This window comes from Antrostomus carolinensis, unplaced genomic scaffold, assembly GCF_000700745.2.
Source record: "Antrostomus carolinensis isolate BGI_N321 unplaced genomic scaffold, ASM70074v2 scaffold2939, whole genome shotgun sequence".
In the NCBI taxonomy this organism is placed as follows: Eukaryota; Metazoa; Chordata; class Aves; order Caprimulgiformes; family Caprimulgidae; genus Antrostomus; species Antrostomus carolinensis.
In genome coordinates, this window is record NW_010337694.1 from 167,954 (window position 1) to 186,960 (window position 19,007).

Genomic DNA, 19,007 nt, shown 5'->3' on the forward strand with positions numbered 1-19,007 from the left:
AAGAAAATCTGAGTGTTAAAAGACTGATGAAAAGAACGTTGTTTAAAACTAATACAAATTATTTAACCTACAAAACATTTTCCAAATATTGCAAAACAGCTCCACAGAGAAACTTTTCAGCCTTTGCATTGTATCAAAAAAGAACTGAAAACATGATCGGCAGAGAAATTAATAATTTTCAGCTTTACAACTTTAAACAAATACAGTCACTGAAGAGGCAAAACCAGAAACATTTTAGCCCCCAAACAGTTGTGTTCACAGACAAAAGTAATCCATTTGCATTACAGTGTTCTATAATATTTGAAATTTGAATTTGATAATCCACAACCCACCATAAAGGTATACCCAGTTTGCAGACCTTTACTACCAGCCAATTCCTTGCTCACTCTCCTTCCCACTTAAATATTTCAGGACCTGAAATGTAAACTTTATTCCTGTGTTCAGCTGAAGCCAGATAACCCTGCTGAAATGGCAAACCCTCGGATAACTTCAACACTCCTCTAACCAATAGTAATAAATTATCATCAATAACTAAATTGATGCTTCCCGCTTCATTTATTTCCAAACCCAATGCCATCATTCAACAAATAAACTGCATCAATCTAATAAGCCATTCAATGAAGCAGAAAACATATTGACTCCCTCGCAAGAACACGTTCCTCCTACATAATTCAAATAAGCACATCCCCTTCTCAGCAATGCTTTCAGGCTCAACTGCTCACACACTCTTCTTCGGAGGCTTCTTGACAACTAAAATGTGGCAAGTTCTTAAGATTTCAGGCAGAAACAGATATGGAAACTTTGACTTCTTGACAGTTTATTGATAGATTATTTAACAACCTCCTGTTATTAAAGAACAAGAAAGGATCTATTGAAGAATGCCATGTAAAGCAGAGAAGTTTCCTTTCAGTTTCAGCAAAAAAAAGAAACTCGGAAAGGAGCTACACAGGTTTCAGAGTAAACTCTGCAGAAATATATATTTTCACACAAAATCATGCCTTGATAGCAGAGGCTTCATTAACGTCACTGGGCTCACCCTTGTGCAGAATCTCACCGACTTACACGAGGATCAACTGTCTACTGAACAACTCCCATTGCTTATGCACAAAAACTCTATCTTGACAACTTTTAACTGTTACACAGCTGTCCTTTACCCACAACTGAAATCTCAATGCATAAAATGTTAAAAAAACCCCAACAAAACCCCAGAATTCTAAAAGAATCAAAATTATAATCGCAGCAAAGTGCCTGTATTTTTATTGTCTTATCAATACAAACTATCATCAAGATAATGACTGTACATCTACTTTTAGAAACAAAGCCATGTAGCTGTTACCTAGAATTCTGAAATTACGCTGTTAAAAGATAACAAGTCACCTCAAAATGGCAGAATATATTCTCCCCATTATTCTGATGATTTAAATAATTACTGTAACTGCAAGTAAAAACATTCCCATAATAAAACACTTTAGCATCTTGTCAGCATTGTGTTATTGTCGGATAACAGTGTATTACTCCGAGCTTCCCTCGCACTTGTTTCTTGATATTTATAGCTTCCTAAACACAGAAAATGAAATTTTCACCTAAAGAGGCAATATCCTGAATCTGTACCACTATACCTTGCCTTGTCCTTTCAAGAAAGATTTTACAGTGACACTATTATGTGGCTTTCACAATGTTTCTGGACATAATTTGCCACTCATTATGCACCAATACTTATCTGCTTTGATTTACAACTGAAAAATTGAGACTAGTACAGGTTAACCACAGATGTGTTTACAAATTTTAACTGTTAAAAAAAAAAAAAAATCACACACAGAATTAACTTTTAATTAGCAAAACTGCTGATCTTTTTCATGTAAGAAATACAATTATTGGAGAACTATTCAATTTTTGCTCAAGTTGCAAGCTCTATAAGCATTCCTATAAATGTAATGGGTTTTTTAATTCATTTTTTTTCTCTTTAGATACTGCTCAATTTGAAAGATTAGCAATGCCTACATAATACACAACTTCCTACAAGGCCTCTTTAGGTGGGTGGTTACTTATGACCTAGAGAATTCATCATTTCTTTACGGTTTCAGACCAAAACCATAGCAAAAACAAACCTAGAATCCCTTCATGTCAGCATCTTCTCATTCTTCTTATGTTTTCACCTGACACGAAACACAGAGGTAGCATCAATACCCCGTTTTCTTATTTGATTCCCTACGCCTATTTTCTTAAAAACCTACATAAATGCCCCTAAAGCAAAACACCCTAGAAAGAAGAAAATAAAAAGCACCCAAACAATCCAGGACAGGCAGCTGAGAAGTGTAAATTACCCAGTAGCTGAAACCAGTGTCTCTAGGGCATCACATGCCAGTTTTCTGGATCAATCCCCAAGTTTATATTTTCACAAATCTTTTTACATGCAGTTTGATTTTTAACATTTTAATGAGCAAAAAGTGCATCTATAGCAGCCAGTCACCACAGTTAAAGTGCAGGGCATGAACTGTGTCCCTGGAGGGATTCAGCCCAGCCGCGTCACCAGTGGCTTTAGGACATACACCACCTGGTTCCTTGTCCCAAGGTTCCAACTCTTTTCATAATCAAAACACTGCTGACATTATAAACCCCACATGGGTTTTCTAAAATCCTTCCCAATCAATAAAGCCAGTACATAACTTATCGGAGACAACACAGAGCTCATTGATTAAGTTTGGTTTCAGTAGCAAAGTTTTCAAAATAAATGAGGCAGGAATAGAGTGTTCAGCCCTTTTGTGTCACACAGCAATTTATGAAGGTGAGGCCGTCTCTAAAAGGATTTCCTCCACACACACACACACGAGAGATATGTGAAAAGTGTATGGACAGCAAGGCTGTTAAATACACACAATACACGCTTGGCTTATGTCCCAAACTACCTAAATATTGAGACCAAATAATAGAGAAAGCTCAACGTGGCTGAAAAATGCTGCAAATTGACTTGTGAATTTGATATGCAAGCCTCATCTTAACTCAAGTCTTTTTTATCTTTATTTTTAAACCCTTCACCATATGCTCCCACTTCCAAGTCAATGGAACAACTTCAGAGCCTCTTAAATATACAGGATTGCTTTATTTCTCTTGTTCAAATGAACACTGATAACAAATATCCCATGTTGCATCCACAGTTAAATAAAACTGCATTGCTAAATTGATATGCAAATTGATGGTCTAATTCAAGAACAGTTGACTGTTGCAAACAAGCTTCTCTCAGAAAGAGACACAATGCCACAGATATTCAAAGTGGAACAAGAAGTCTAAGTAGAAGTTGGGAGAGAAACCAAATTAAAAGACAGGCAGAGATCTGTGAAAAATTAATTACTAAGGCAAGACAGTCAGATATTAACGTGAGTCAGAGGAGGGAAACAATACACCACAGAAACCAACAGGTTGGGGACCTGTATTTGGAAACCTATTGGGAAACCTGAGAAAAACAAGATGAAGTTGGAAAGACTACGCAAAGTACAGACAGGACCTTTAGCTGAGGATCACGGGGAAAGAAAAAAAACAAAACAAAACAAAAAAACCCCAACAAACCACCAACCCAAAAACCTCACAACCATATTTCAGAAAGTACATACATTTCTACAGGAGGACAATTCAAATGTTACAGGAGAATGGGCCACTGCAAATCAGATGAGTCTCCCATGGGGAGGAGTATTTATTATTAGTGTCAGCTTATACTATCTTACATCAAATTTCCCTTAAAGTTACCACTACAGATTATTCTCATCAATTCACAAGTGCCATGTAATTATACAGTTAAAAATCAGGAGAAGCATTCCAATTCAAGCAGCTTATAAAACTAATCCTCAAATTCAAAATAAAGTGTCCTGCACACAGAGGCCAGTGACATCCAGGCACAACAAAAAGCTGAGATTTTGCAAGATGACGAAGCCCAGAAAGCAAAGAACAATAAAGTTAAAAGCAAGATTTCTCTAGATTTTAAAGATTTTTCAAGTTTTTAAAAAACTGATACAACACGGATTCTTTCAAAAAAATCATTTCTCACTTAAAATATTTATGTCAAATTTCATTTTGCATTGATTTTATCTTAAAATCTTTTTATGTCTTACAGCAGTACTGGATGTTACTGATTTTTATAATGGTCCAAATATTTTAAGAATTAAGTTTAGTGAGTTCTTTAAAAGAATGTTCTACCCCCAAAAAACCAACCAACCAAACATAAAAACATACAAAAAAAAACCAAAGCAGAAGCATCATTTGCTTAGTAGCATTAACTTCAGTTTCCTTAATTTAGTTTTATCTCCTCCATTATAAAATTCTACTAGGATTCCAATACAACACTATAGCACGAGTTTATCTATTTGCTTAGTGTTCTAAAAATCTATTATTGCTTTCTGAGCAATTATAAAGCTTGAATTAGGGGAGGGTTTGTCTTCTACAAAAGCCATCTCTTCCCAGATGAGGGTCGGAAGGGGAATGGTACACAGTATGAAATAACACAATTTCACTGAAAGTAACCAATTGTTCTGAGGAAAACGTTATTTTTTAAAAACAAACAAAAACCCAACACATATATACACAATGCTGGTAACAGGAAGAGCACGAGATAAATAACATTTCCTAAGCATATTGAGGCCTGCTATCATTTAAATATTTTAAACGTACAAAATATGTGCACAGATGGGCAACTTTTCTACTTGCATTACTAAAAACATATTTCAAGATAAAGCTCAAAATCCCTGAATTTTTTAAACCTAATTGTGACTCTGTTTCTTAGAATTCACACCCCAAGGCCAAAGCTTTCCTGCCACCAGTCCTTCAAATCTGATTTGGACATTACACGGGAGGAGGCTCCAAGCCTCCCTGAGGTCTCACTCCTTTTACAACATACGCAAAAGCAGCAGATAATGGGCCTACGCTGAATTCACTGCTCTGCACAGCTCCTCCTGGGACCCGGGCCTAGCAGATGTGATAAAAACTGTGTCAGAGAAGTAGCTCTAGTTTTTGCCTTAATGACAACTTCAACCTCTCCACTAATAGAACAAAAGAACAGAAACGACTATTACTTTTTTTTTTCCAGTAAAAAAAAATCCAAAAGTAAAGCTGAACTAAATATTTAAGCAGTTTTTCCAAAGAGATCTCCTCAATAAGTGTCTTTTTAAAAACACCTTCAATAAAATTAACATTTAGTTCTCTTCGAAGACAAATGGATTTTAGCTAACATGCTAAAAAAAAAAAAAATCTACAGCTAGTATGATAAGAATAATCATTCTAGTCTTAAATCACAAAAAACATTACAAATTATACAAACAAGCACACAAAAACCAGGTCCGATGATGTGCATAAACATTGATCAATTGGTAAAGATAGGAAGTGGGAATATCAATTGGTAAAGATAAGAAGTGGGAATATCAGGAAGCTAGAATACTAATTGAATTAAATAAATTTTAAACATTTAGTGACTCAAAATGAGGAATATTTTCACTTCCACATTTAGGAAAAATTAGGTGAGAACTATTAGCTGTGAAAAGATAATCACGTTCTTCTCACACCATGAGTCAAGTGCACAGGTATATTGCATCAAAAACGAGGCTTTAAATATATACTGTGGTTAACATTTGTTAAATATGATAATTCTGGCTTCAGATGACTGGCTCTTTTAGACATTGTCGTCTCAAACGCTCTATTCAGCTACAACCACATACCCACTTAATCAGCAATCATTGTTCTCTGAGGCAGGACTTTGTCGTCAAGACAAGCACTGAAACCTTTAAAAAATTTCAGAACTGGCATAAGAAAAAAGTGATCTTTGTCAAACAAGGACAAATTTATGCAAATCTTTTATAAACATTCACAAACATTTATTTAGCTTTTGAAATGTTGGCCTCATTTGAGAGCATGAAAATGAGGGGGAAGTAGGAAGATGCAAAGGACAGCTTAGAGGCTGGCACACTACATAAATATTCAGAAGGAAGATTATAGGATTCATGTTAGGCTGTCTTAGGTTTCTCCAAAGTCCACATAGAATACCAAAGAACAAAACTAACGAGAAGTAGAGCAGATGTCAGACAATGCAGCAGCCCTCTTTTCCACCCTCACTTGGCTATACTTGGATGCTTTCATTTTTTCTTTCAATATGGTTAGGTCATTCAAGGATTCTCCTATAGACTCCGTATTGTGGCTACGGAGCTATAAGCTGGACCTCTGTCAGCTTTCCAAAAGTTTGCAATGAAAAGGCATTATGCAAATTCCCCCTCTCTTACTCTCTTTCAGGAAAAAAGCCTCCAGTATGCAGTCATTGGAGTATTGGAAGTCCCAGCCTTCATTTCTGTATGGTTGTGTTTGCCTTAGGGCCATGCTGCTTGTTTTGACAGTGGATCCCCCTAGATAGTTGGGATTAGTCGAGCTTGTTTAGATAAACTTGAAATCAAGGCCTTCTCTAGGTAGACAGCTAGATGTAGCTACTGAGTTTCCAGCTGCCTTCTTCTTTCATCCCAAAACAACTGCAGATTCACAGTAGAGATCACAGCCACAGGCTATGTCACATACATAAGTACAAAATTAAAGGCTGCTAAAAGAAGCCTTTGTAAGTCTTAGTGCTAAAATAAGGAATCTGTACTGCACAGTTTAAACAAATTATTCAAGAAGCACCAATAAAGGTCTGCAAGGGAGAGTTAACAAGACATGTTCACAAAAGAAACACCCTGTTTACATAAGTGGGCGAGATCATGCTTTGTTAATCACCGCTGCACCGTCCACTGCCCAACCTCTTTAAAAGTATATGCAAGTAAATCCTCTCAAACAGGAGCTGCTAGAATATCTGAAAATTAGCTCTGTTCATCAAATACAAACTTACCATCACAGGAGACTATTACGTCACAACTATTCCAATTAGATTTTCACCCACAGTCACAACAAGACCAGGGCAGAGCTGATCTTCACTCTGATCAGGTAACGCAAACCACAGGAACTCATCCACACAGATACAGCACATTAAACGAGAAGGGTCAGAGCTCCACACCTCAATTCAAACCCCAAATCAAATCCTGCCCATGTAACTACGTTGCACCTTTAAAAATCTGCATTGTAGTTCAGCCCTAACAGGAGATTCTTTTTCCACAGGGTAGGAAAAACAAATAAACACACACAAAAAAATACAGTCTTGGCTTTCAAAACCTGTGATCTCTTCTAGCTGGGTGCAAATGTTGATAGACACTTCTGCAGCATCCAGGTACAGCAGACAGAAAACTAAATTAAAGGAAAAATTAATCACTAGGATGTTTTGAATAAACAACCAGCAAAAAAACCCAAAGGAAAGAAACAAACAAAAAACTTAGTTCAATGAATTGTAAATGTAATTTTAAAAAAATCAACAGAAAGGACATGAAGAAACTTGCTACATTTAAACCAGTTTAATTAAAAACAGGGTAATTTTATGGTTAAGAAGCAAAGATAAGAATTTTTCATCACCAAGTTCTCTGTTTTAGTGCAAAGAAGGACTTAAGTATCCTTTCTGCCATTTCCATATTAGAAATTCTACCATCTCTCACTGTAAAATTAAGTCATTTCACTGACAAGTTCTTTTATAGAAATTCAAAGCATTAAAAGTGTGAAAGAATAACATTAGACTCAAATTCCTTCCTGCACTGGTTACCAAAGAGAATATTAGAGCATATACTGAATTCAGTTAGTCATTCCATATCATAAATTCTCCATTAGTGACATTCTTAGCAGAAAATAAGCTACAGACTGGGAATCCTAACCAACAACTGAGTAAAATACATAATCCCTGAGAAGAAACGAGAAATACAGTTTCATCATGCTATTGTGCTTAGAAGAAAACAGAAAAACACTTTTAGAATTGTTACCTAAAAATTAATATGACTGCTAGGAAAAATGCCATGGATATACCTAGCACAGTGTTATCAAATACCAGAAACTGATATAATTCAGGGATTTGCCTTCTCAAAAAAGCCGTCTTATTGCTATGACCAAGATCCTCCTTGACGCTGGAGAGAAGAACATGAAAGAGCTGTGAAAGAGCTTCAAAGCCAGTCACTAATGAAGTTAACAACTCCATTACACAGGTATTAGCTACTTTGTGCAGCTGAGGAAACAGGAGAAAACTAAACAACTATCCCAAAGGGGGCAACAGCTGACCGATTTTTAAAATTCAGGAGTAGCTGTTTCTCAGACTTCCTGCATTCACATCGTACCTACTTGAGAATTCTCTAAAGGAGAAGGAAGGAGAAAATGATTCTATACGATGAGGACACTAGTGCCCCCAGGGAAAGAATTTTTCTGACATTAAACTCTGCTGAGATGAGATGGAATGGTGATCACCTTAGATAACTGAAGGTTATAAGAGGATACAGCTTATCAAGTTTATCAGTATTTTCCACAACTTTTAGGTTTCCAAATACAAGAATATGCTAGAGAGAACAGTGATCCAAAGTCTGAAAGGTATAAAAACATTCATTAGCTGTGGAAAGCAGTTGGTACTTTTAGAAAAGACAGCTGATATGGACAAAGATGACTGAACTTAGAAACTTAAGTTTTCCAAGTATAAAGCTGAGAACTTTGGACTTCCCTGAGTTAAAGGAGAACAATTTCCAGCTTTTCTCTGTAACATGCCAGCAGTTCTACACTGCTGCCCAGACACAAGTGAAAATTTTAGTAAGTGAACATCAGTTAAATCTCATCTATCAATCACCAACAAGTTCTTTATTTCAGGCTATTTTCAGGCTATTAAAATAAATTTTTAAAAGAACCAAAATCAATAACAAATATGCTAACAGAGGCATGATGATGGCTATGAGAAAATGCAGTACCAGGAAACTAAAATATGTAAAAACCTCAAAATTCCAGTTATACACACTCTTCCAGACTAGTTTTCTTTCATAGCTAATGCAGTAAAGTATTAAACAATGTACACCTTCCAGAACATGCATTCTACTATTTTGCAGTGTTGTAGTAACTTGGAATTCAGCACACCTGCGATTTAGTGCTCGTACATTCACTGGCATTCCCACACACAGCTCTTCTGCGTTGTGTATTCTACGGGGCACTCCATCCTTACAGTCTGGTACACAGAGGGCACAGGGGTTTGATAACCTTGCAGATGACTGCAACTGAATACTTGTTATTTCTGAAGTAAAAAAATCACCATCTGACTTGATTGAGAAACAACATTTTAATAGAAAACTCCTCCTCCTGAAAAGACCAGAAAATTATGTGATCTTGCAGTGCATCACTTGGAGGTGTATGGTGTGGAGCAAATAAAAGGTCATGTCTACTTTAAAGTATCACACGTAGCAAGACTCTCTAGTTAGGAAAACAAAAAAACCTTCCATTTCCATCCACATGGCTCCAAACCCAAACTCTAGGAAGTCCCTTTGCTGTCAAGAATAAGTCAGGGAAATCTCCTGCCACCTTGGAAATCAACACAAAGGGACAGCAACCTTCTCCAATTCCCTCTCATACCCTCTACATGCACCAGCACCTGGCTACAAGAACTCAGGATGATCCGTTTAAATAACAAGGCACAAACTGTTTTGTCTGGTCTGATGCTCTTTTACATGCCACGGGGTGCTCTGCAAATAAAAAATATACTTTCATTTCCCAGTTGCTTTGTGTCTTTACAGCACCTGCAGTGAAGCTCTAGCTTTATCACACTTTTTAAATTCCTTTATACACTAGGGTATGGGCAGACAAGTGGCAAGAGCAAGAATCCAAAGAACTGTTTTCTCCTCCATGTGCTCAGGAAACTCTGAAGCATCAGAAGCTACAAAGCAAACGTTCTTACTTGGCTAAAATAGTACAGCTGTACTACACAAGCAATAGGAAACATAGTAAGGGGGGAACAAAAGCTGCAAGATAGAGTATTATCAATGCTCATTTAGTAGCGGGGTCTCAAAAATAGTCTCAGTCATCAGCAACTCAGATTTTTCAGGTAGACAATTAAGTCATCCCACTAAACTCTTGATTTCAAAGTGATCTTTAATCAACTGAGAAATTGTTCAACTAGGTTATAACTGCTAATACAAAGACATGGCGTACCTGAGACTGATTCCTAACTCGAACCTTGCCAACACCACTTACCTGCTGACACTTATTTTCACCCAGTTTCAAGATAAGCTCTGCTGTTTGCAAAGGACAGTTCTTCCCAGTTTTCCTGGGCGTGCAAACAACACAGGCAGTCACAGCAAGGAAGATGCATTGAGACGTGGTGACAACAATTTTAATATGCCCACACCCACCATATTATTAGGTGCTTTTATTTTATATATTTTTTAAACAGAACAAAGGTACTTCCTCCATATCACAAGTTTGTACACGATATTTTTGAAATTATTTATAAACTGTTGTAGAACTGAATGGTTCAGGAGACTGGAACAAGAGAACTTTCTAAACTATTTTGATAATGACAAACCAAAGCAGAACGTTACTGCACAAGCATCTCCCATTTTAAAGAAACCCATCTTTACTTGAAGTGAGTATTTTATAGTTTTATCAATAAATTTAAACATAAGTGATAATGATTACTCACTTTAGGCCGGATCCCACAACCTTTACTCACACTACTAGTCCCACAGGATTTTCTTATGACTACCTCAACGAATAAGGTTGGCAGGACAGGTTTTAAATTATTCATATATTCACAGATTTTTAAGGCCAGAAGGGACCATTATGATCATCTAGTCTGACCTCGTGTATAACAAAGGCCATACAATTGTATCCAGTAATATTTGCACTCAGTTGAACAATCTGTGGTGAAACCAAATTGTGTTTATTGAACTTCCAATACTGGTTTAAAGTTTACGTGAAAGAAAATGGAAATTGTTTAGAAAGTGGCTTGAACTAAATCTCCTCATGCTTGAACCCAATTATTCCTCTATTTCTATTCAGAATTTTTCTAACTTCTGGACACTGGCTTTAGACATGGCTTTCACACACAGGCTTTAGAGTGCAAAAAAAAGTAACCAGTTTTGAGTACTTTCTCACTGAGCATGCCTTAGACTTCAGGACCAACTTTTTTCAGGGATACTTACAAAGACTGACAATTCTGCCCGGCACAAATCCACTGCAATGATTTTTGCAGTCAATCACCAAGCAGTAATAACATAAGCACACAAAATAATACAGAAACCGAGCACGCTATGATGCTGTGTGAAATTCTGAGCAGATCTGATGGATTTCTAAAACCAGCTCCTCTATCTGGCTGTTAAATATACACTCTGGCTGAATTCTCTCACCACAGAAACACCTAACTACTATAATCCTCAGATTTACTAACTTCAGCTCTAAAATGGAACTTGGATGGACAGGTTATGTCAAAGGTTCTATGAAGATGCAAAGCATCTTTGCCATGTATTTCCCAAGGTCTGCAGTTCCATCTAGCACAAACGCTTTGTAATGCACTTAGAACACGGATGGTACACCCTACTACATACACAAAGACATTAGATTTGAAGAGTTTCTACATTTTTATACTTCTTAAATGTTACTAAAGAAGCACAGAAAAGGCAGAAATAGAAACACATAAGAAAAGCTGATCTCTCACCTACTCAGCCTAAAGAAAAGGTAACGAAGAAACAACTAAACAACTTGTAACATATGACGAGGATGATGGAATAAGAGAGAGCAAACAAGGACTTTATATTTTCTTCACTTTCCTATATTAAAGGATATACATCTTGTCTAGAAAAATACTCTGAATTCAGAAAACACTCAGTTCTGTAGTCAAAGCCCATGATTTAGTCCTGCCCACTATCTCTCAGGATGTGAATCAAAGAACCCAGCTCTGTCCCATAGGGTAAGACATCTCCAGAATGCTTCAGTGAAACAGCAGCTGCGCTATCTGCTCATAAGGTACCAGGTGATCTCCGTCCCAGCACACAGCCTGCTCACCCAGCCCACACAAAGGTTCCCATTCATGCTGCTATTTCACCACCACCAGTCAAGAGGGGTCACTGTACAAGGGGTATGTTCATAACCACCCCACCTGACGTTTTATTAGGCTTTCACTTAAAAAGGCTCCCTGTTTGAATGCAGTTTGATAGTTCTACACTAACTGCGAGTATCAAATGCTTCAGAAGTGAGTATCCAATACTTCGGATATTTGCTATTTACACTGTCCTGGTTTTCCTACAAAGTGGCTTTCAGAACATTATAATCATTTTTCTAGATTTTCTAAATGACTAATTACTCAACCTTTCCCGTCCAACTGCTTCATCCACTTTGGAAAGGATAGCTATTACGTAAAGGTACCTTAAGGTAGGTTTTATCATGCCATGTATGCAACCTGCAAGGCAAATGCTTTAAGCTAAGAATACTATGTGTAATTCAGAAATACCAAATTGGATTATCATCATCCCTGTTCAAGCAACTAAGTCCTCCTAGTGCACGCAGGTTTTGCAAGATAGGGCGGGTTGCTGGCCAGCGCTGTGTAAATACTCTCCAATCACACACAGCTCTTACCATGACACAAAGAAAGTGTGCTTTTTATTTTTGCCTGTGTGCAATGTTTCTACAATGCTCACAGACTTTCTGCAAGAAAGACCATTAGTTTCTATATAAAGACTGCCATAAAAGTTTTACAGTTTCTATAAATGTATAAAGATTGTTCGTTTCATTATAAACTCTGCTTCAATGGCAGTGGAAAGAAAAATTACCAGCAGAATAGAAGGAGCAATCTGCATCAGTACCAGCCTGCAAGCACGCATGCCTCAGTCACTCTTGTAGTAATTAACGGATACAAACAACTGTGCATCAAATCATGGAGAAGTTATCACAGCCACTTGAAGCAGCTCACAAATGGGAACTATCACCACATATTTTTTTTTCTTTGCCTTCCAGATGAGTTATAAGATTACACCAGTAAGTAACTAAATGATGGTACTACTCAAAAAAGCCATTTTAAAAATATATTGCAATTTACAAAATTGGGTAATTCCTGCTACGTCTTCCATTGATTGTTTAACTATTTTCCATTTTTATATATTTTTACATCAATTATTTGCAGAAACATAATTTCTGATAGAAGTTTGTATCTTTGCAACAAACTTCCTTCTATTAAAATCAGGTAGCCCAGGATAGCTATTAATCTTGGGATTAATCTTCGAAATAGCAGCCAGCCAAAATTCATATGGTGATAAGGACAAAGTGACCTGGCCATAGTTTGGTATTTATAATATTCCGACAGCAGAGGATTTCACCTACAAAATCTGAACTTCATTACTACAGCTTTATTAGGAACCCAAACCATAAAACCTAGTAATACATAATATTTTTCTGCTAGGCTGTTGACTTTTTTTTCCTAAGGATACTTCTACCTATAGTGACTATATTTTATAAAGAATAACCAAGAGTTCTCATCTGTATTAAATTCTAACACCATTGCTAAAAAGCTAGCACTGAAAAACTGTTGCTTATAAAGCAAACAAATACTGTATTCCATGTTAGGTACAACCACATATACATAAATACACATTTTATTCTTAAAAGCTATTAGAAAGCAGCCTAACAAGTTAATAAGTTCTTATATTTAAAAATTTATCTCAGGATTACTTCAGCCCCCCTCCTGCCATTCAAAAAAAGCCCCCTAGTTTTAACCATTTCAAGTGGCCTGGAGCAATCATTAGCATTTTCTTTCCTTAGTGAGGCTCCTAAGATACCTTGTCTATGACATTTTCTATAAAATATTCCGTTATACAGTTATTTAACAGATTTAAACCGTAGATGTCATTGTGGTCTGAACGTGTCAAAGACAACTTGGGGGAAAAAAATCAGGACACGCAGAATTCACTTTGTCAGTAATTACAATCAAAATTCCTACAATGTGGCTAGCCTGCTCATTACTTCCTGACTTTGTATCAAACCCCTTATTTACATTTCAGATTACATTTTTCATGAAACAGTAAGATCTATCAGAGCTGAGAGGACTGAAATAATGAGGGAGAAATATTTTAATAAAACGTGTTGGGTCTGCATTACTTCCGTGTCAGAAAGAAAGGTTTCTTCTGTAGCGATGGATCATTTATTCTGTCTCTAAATGAGAAGCAAAAGATGAAACTGATGAACTTTTACTGCCCATTTGTCTTTAGCAGACAATTAAGACAGAAGATCAAAATGGATTATCATACCACGCAGACAACTGGCCCAACAGTAATACATCTCCGGGACCACAGATTTGTAACTCTCTTTTATCCCTCCCCTTTCTTCTTACTCCTTTTTCCTCTCTAAAGGCAATGCTAGCTTTGTGGCTCAAGGGGAGCCAAAAGGCTGGTCATCATTATTCAGTCACAGATGTCAATCTAACCTCCCTTTTTTCTCAGTTTCTAAAGCAGTGAGGCACAATAATTTGTGACAGATTCTTTTACTGTAAGGTACAAAGAACACACAGAATAAAACATCTAGCAGCAGCGAGGGTCTCTGATCAGATGTGCTGGTACATGGGAAATACAGTGTATGTAAAAACAAGCACTGATAGTTTAGATGAATAAAAAAAAAACTTGAGGTGGTTTTTTTCCTTTTTTTTTTTTTTTCTTCTTACTAATAAGTGCTTTACCTTCTGTTGATTTAACTCAAATATTCCTTCTGGATTAAATCATAAATGTTTCATTGATAGAAACAATTTTTGCCTGCACTAACATGCATATCATACCTCTCCTTTCAAACAGAACACATGCAGAAAAATCCAGGGTTTCATAGTGTGCATCTTCATCTTCAGTGACTTAGCACTTCTAAAATATTTCTCTCCCCAAAACAATAAACCAGCAGTTTTAAGAAATAAACCTACTTGATTAATTTGCAGCCTATGCATTTCCCAGAGCTCTAGATTAATCAGGAAAAACATGGACGTAGCTCTTCCTATGTTTGGGTTTGGTTTTTTTCCTCTAGCTTACTTGAATATTCACATGTAAGCAATTTTTTAAATCTAAATCTGTCAACTCTGGACATTTCTCTTCTTAAAGAATGTATAGCTACTATTAACACAGAAAATATTCTTTCTGTGCAGCAAGATGGAAAATATTTTTAAATGTACTCCAAGTTTGAGAAGTTTAGCCTCCTTTCTTTCGCTTTCCCTGTAAGTTTGTACGTGCAAAAAATTTCATAGTTTAAAAATCCATCCCATCCCCACAAACACACTACTGTGTATTTTGTGGGGTCTGACATCAGAGATCAAAAATTCTGACTATAACTGGGTGAACATCTTAAGAATTATATATGAGCCTGTGGCTCCTCTGAGTTTGATTCAGTCTTGCATATTCATAGCAATATTATACAAGTCTAATCATTTGCAGCAGAAGGAAGAGGACTGTTAAGAATTTTATAAAGTAAATTTTGTACACAAGACTCTCCTGCAATACCTTGATCATGGACACACCTGACTGTACCGGCCCTGAAGGACCATCAGTTCACGTATGACTAACCTGATACGCTATAATGTGCTGAGAAGTAGTTATTCTATCATGTAAACACAAACTTAAGAGATCTATTTATTCACAAATTACAGATCAACAGTAGCAATAAGGATGTAGCCTCCAAAAAAGTTTAGTCCATGCTATAATTTATGTGTAAAGGAAGTCCTAATAATAAACTACAGGGAAAAGCAGTCAGGTAGTTGAATAGCTGCTTTGAAAAAAACCAACCAAAACCCATTATTACTATTACTACAAAAACACCCAGAAGCCCTGGTCAAGGTCCCACTGCACAGAGTGATCACAGCCAAATATTAAAACATTTGTTCTGGCCCTGGTGAGCTACCACATCTAACCAGTTGTTAAATACTTCAGCCTAAATGCCACAAAATTTCATATCGCATGGAAATGTAATTAGAGGAAAAGGATCTGAAATAAAACAGCTCTGCTGATCCTAACTCAATATCAGAGACTCATTGAGGCAAAATTTATTGTTATATTAAATAGTTATACAATGCCATAACTTCAGCACTTCCCAGAAATAAAGGTGCAAGAAAACCAGCTTGCACTCACAACCCAGATGCAGCGGTTACCCTCAGCACTGGCAAACAATGCCAGCACATTAACTCCAGTAGCACTTATAGACACCAATAATCCCGTCTCCCTAACCTCTGACCCCTGCCCCAATCCAATTCTAATGAGACATAGTAAAATACAAGGTAACGTCAAGCTGGTAATTTCAAAGTCAGCTAAAGATCCTGTGAAAAATTCCAGCTTCAATCCACGTATGAACTAAATGATAAATACCTGCGTGTTCTACCTGCACCTTCGTATTTTCACATCAGCTTTTTGAAACAGACTAGAGACTGCATGATCAGGCAAGAATTTTAAAAATGTACTGTAGTGCCAGGTGCCCAGTTAAATACAGCTATAAACCTCCCAGACAATGAAGTGAGGACTGCCAAATGAACTGCAGGCTGGGGCACCTGAAGGCAAAAAGTGAAATTTATTAATCAATTTTCCTTCCCACTCTCATGTTCGCTTGTAAAAACCAGACTGTAAAACAATCTTATGAGATCAAAAATTCTTCCGTTTTCTGCTTTAAATGTGAAAATGTTTTTATCCTTCTGCTCCTAATTACAGCTTCTTTTTCTTTCTAAGAATGCATTTATCTCTTTCAGTAAAAAAGAGCAGCAATAATATGTTGAACAACGCTGAAATAAATTTTGTCATGTAAAAAATTAATTACGCATTCCAAACCTGGTCACTGTAGTCCTCTGGGAATTGCCTCCGCACCTCAGGATCTGTAAATAATTGACAGATAATATTAATTGGCTTTGGATTAGTGAGCAAGCAGAGAATCACACATTAATATTTGATCAGAAGATGATAGCAACCCTGGCAGGGGATCCAAGGAGGGCAGCTGAGGCTGCTATGTTGATAAGAGCAGGGAAGGACTTTTCAAGGCTCTCCCTTTACCCTCCTCCAGAAAGACAGAAATTGGATAAAAAAACCCCACACATACACAAAACACATGAAATCATAAATATCTGTGTGTACATACACACACACATTTATATGTAAATATGTATTTATATGTAGATTATGTTATAAGAGATGTCCTGGTGCTACACTGGACTTTAGGCTGTTACCTTGTGCAATATCTTTCTGGCTGCAATTTGCCAACTGGGCTTTTCACTAGAAAACGGTTACCAAATGCACTTCCACTTTGTCTGCAACCAGGTAACCAGGCTACAGACACTGTGCCAATTAACCTCCAGAGATGTTCCCAGTGATACCAGTTTACAAACCTCTCAAAATTACCTTATATTAATGTGAAGGTATGCTCCCTAGAAAACACAAAATATTTATCCAGAATGTGAAAGAGGTAATTAGCACAGCACTGGAACCTCTAATGCTTCAGATTAGCAAGCATTCAAGATTGACACAACGTCCTCATTCCTCAGGCTTGTCAGAATAAATAATATGGTAGTATTGTCTGAATTTAATTAGAGATGTTCATAAAACAATCAAATATCACGATTGAAATTATTTATATGACAACCTATTTAAAACAGTCTTCAAAGGCATCCATTTTTCAAAAGAATATGGCTAAGAAGACCAAATTCCATTCCACAAACAAGTTTTTTTTTCATTTAAAAAAACCCAAACCATACAACAACCGTGCAAGAGTTCAAAATGAAGTGTAAGGCACAGAAAAATCAGCTGGCATCCTACAGAGTTTCTACCCTTTGTGCGAGCAGATGGGTCTGGTTGTAGGAGGCTTGGCTCGCTGGATCCGCTGTCACCAGACTCTTGACTCTCCATACACTGCTCCCACTATTTTTTCTCATTATGTAGGGAGTGAGGTTGCACACACAACCTCTGCTGCTCAATTCTTGCTGCCCTGCATCGTAGCTGAGGCTTGAGGGGAACAGTCATTTTTATGAGACATGCACTGTTTATTTCAGAATAGTCCCACCCTAGATTTCTCATTGGCAAAGGTTACTGCAGTAATTAATTAGTTGATTGGTGATTCAATTGCTAGCAGATGCAAACTTCTTATTAAGGTGTATTCTTTTTACATTAGAAATACAGCAAGACTGTATGTTAATAAACTTCCTTTTTCCAAACATTTAGATGCTTATTTTTAACACTTCACCATTACATGCATACAATTACATACACAATATATCAAATCTTACATATGCATAAGAGCAAATCCTTCTACATTAACACCACAAAGTAGAAATAGAAAGCAAAGGATCACATTTTAAAGCCTTAGTTTGAAAATTCTATGTATAGAATATAAATAGTTATGTATAGTTGTTAAGTGCAGTAAGCTAAAGTGTCTGAACATGCAAACAAGTGTGAACAGCTAAACTTGCATGGACAGTCCTTTATACACAGTAACAGGAAAATACAGTTTCGTATTTCACCAAAGTAAGCAGAGTACCCATGGTAAGATGAAAATATGCATATTCTTAAGTATTTCTAAAATTAATTATTTGAGGCTAAACTTTCCAGATTTCACAGAAAAGACCAATCAATTAAAGAAATAAATTTGTAAATCCGAGTACATAACATTGCTGAAGAAATCTGTAACGGTGCCTGGAACATGATACTGACCCGTTACCTTCCAACTTTTCTAAACTCTTCCACATAGTAGCTTATTGACTGTAATTAATTTTTTACTTTGCTATTACGTAGTCTTTTCTACACCTCCTAACTAGTACCATTCCTTTTTCGCTTGTCTATTGATCTGTATCCTAAAGGAGAAATTCTTTCTACCTCTCTAAAATTAGACAGTGAAATACACTACACTGTAATTCAGAAAAAGATGCAGCTGCCATTACAGTCCCCACCCAAGTCAGTTTCTACAGGGTCAAGATGAATGTGTTCTCAAAGCACACAGACTGCGATTACATTGTCATCCAAAAAATGGATCTCATACAATACATTGATAAGCTAAGTTGTCTTTAACGTAAATAAAACTTCCTGTGTCAATCAACTGTGTACATTAGAAGAAATTCATTCTCCTCCACCCTTTTCAATGGAAGTAACAGCAATACTCAGCTGGATGAGCAAAGC

At 36.7% G+C, this 19,007-nt stretch overlaps 1 protein-coding gene across 1 annotated transcript in view; it reads right to left on the reverse strand.

Annotated features, from left to right (window-relative positions):
• Nucleotides 1-19,007, reverse strand: part of LOC104530603 (DENN domain-containing protein 1A) — a gene marked incomplete at its 5' end in the record, with an annotated part of 179,147 nt that overhangs the window by 139,060 nt on the left and 21,080 nt on the right. Inside the window, 1 exon segment of the mRNA XM_029086801.1 lies at nt 16,677-16,720. Coding sequence (XP_028942634.1) covers nt 16,677-16,720 — 44 coding nt within the window.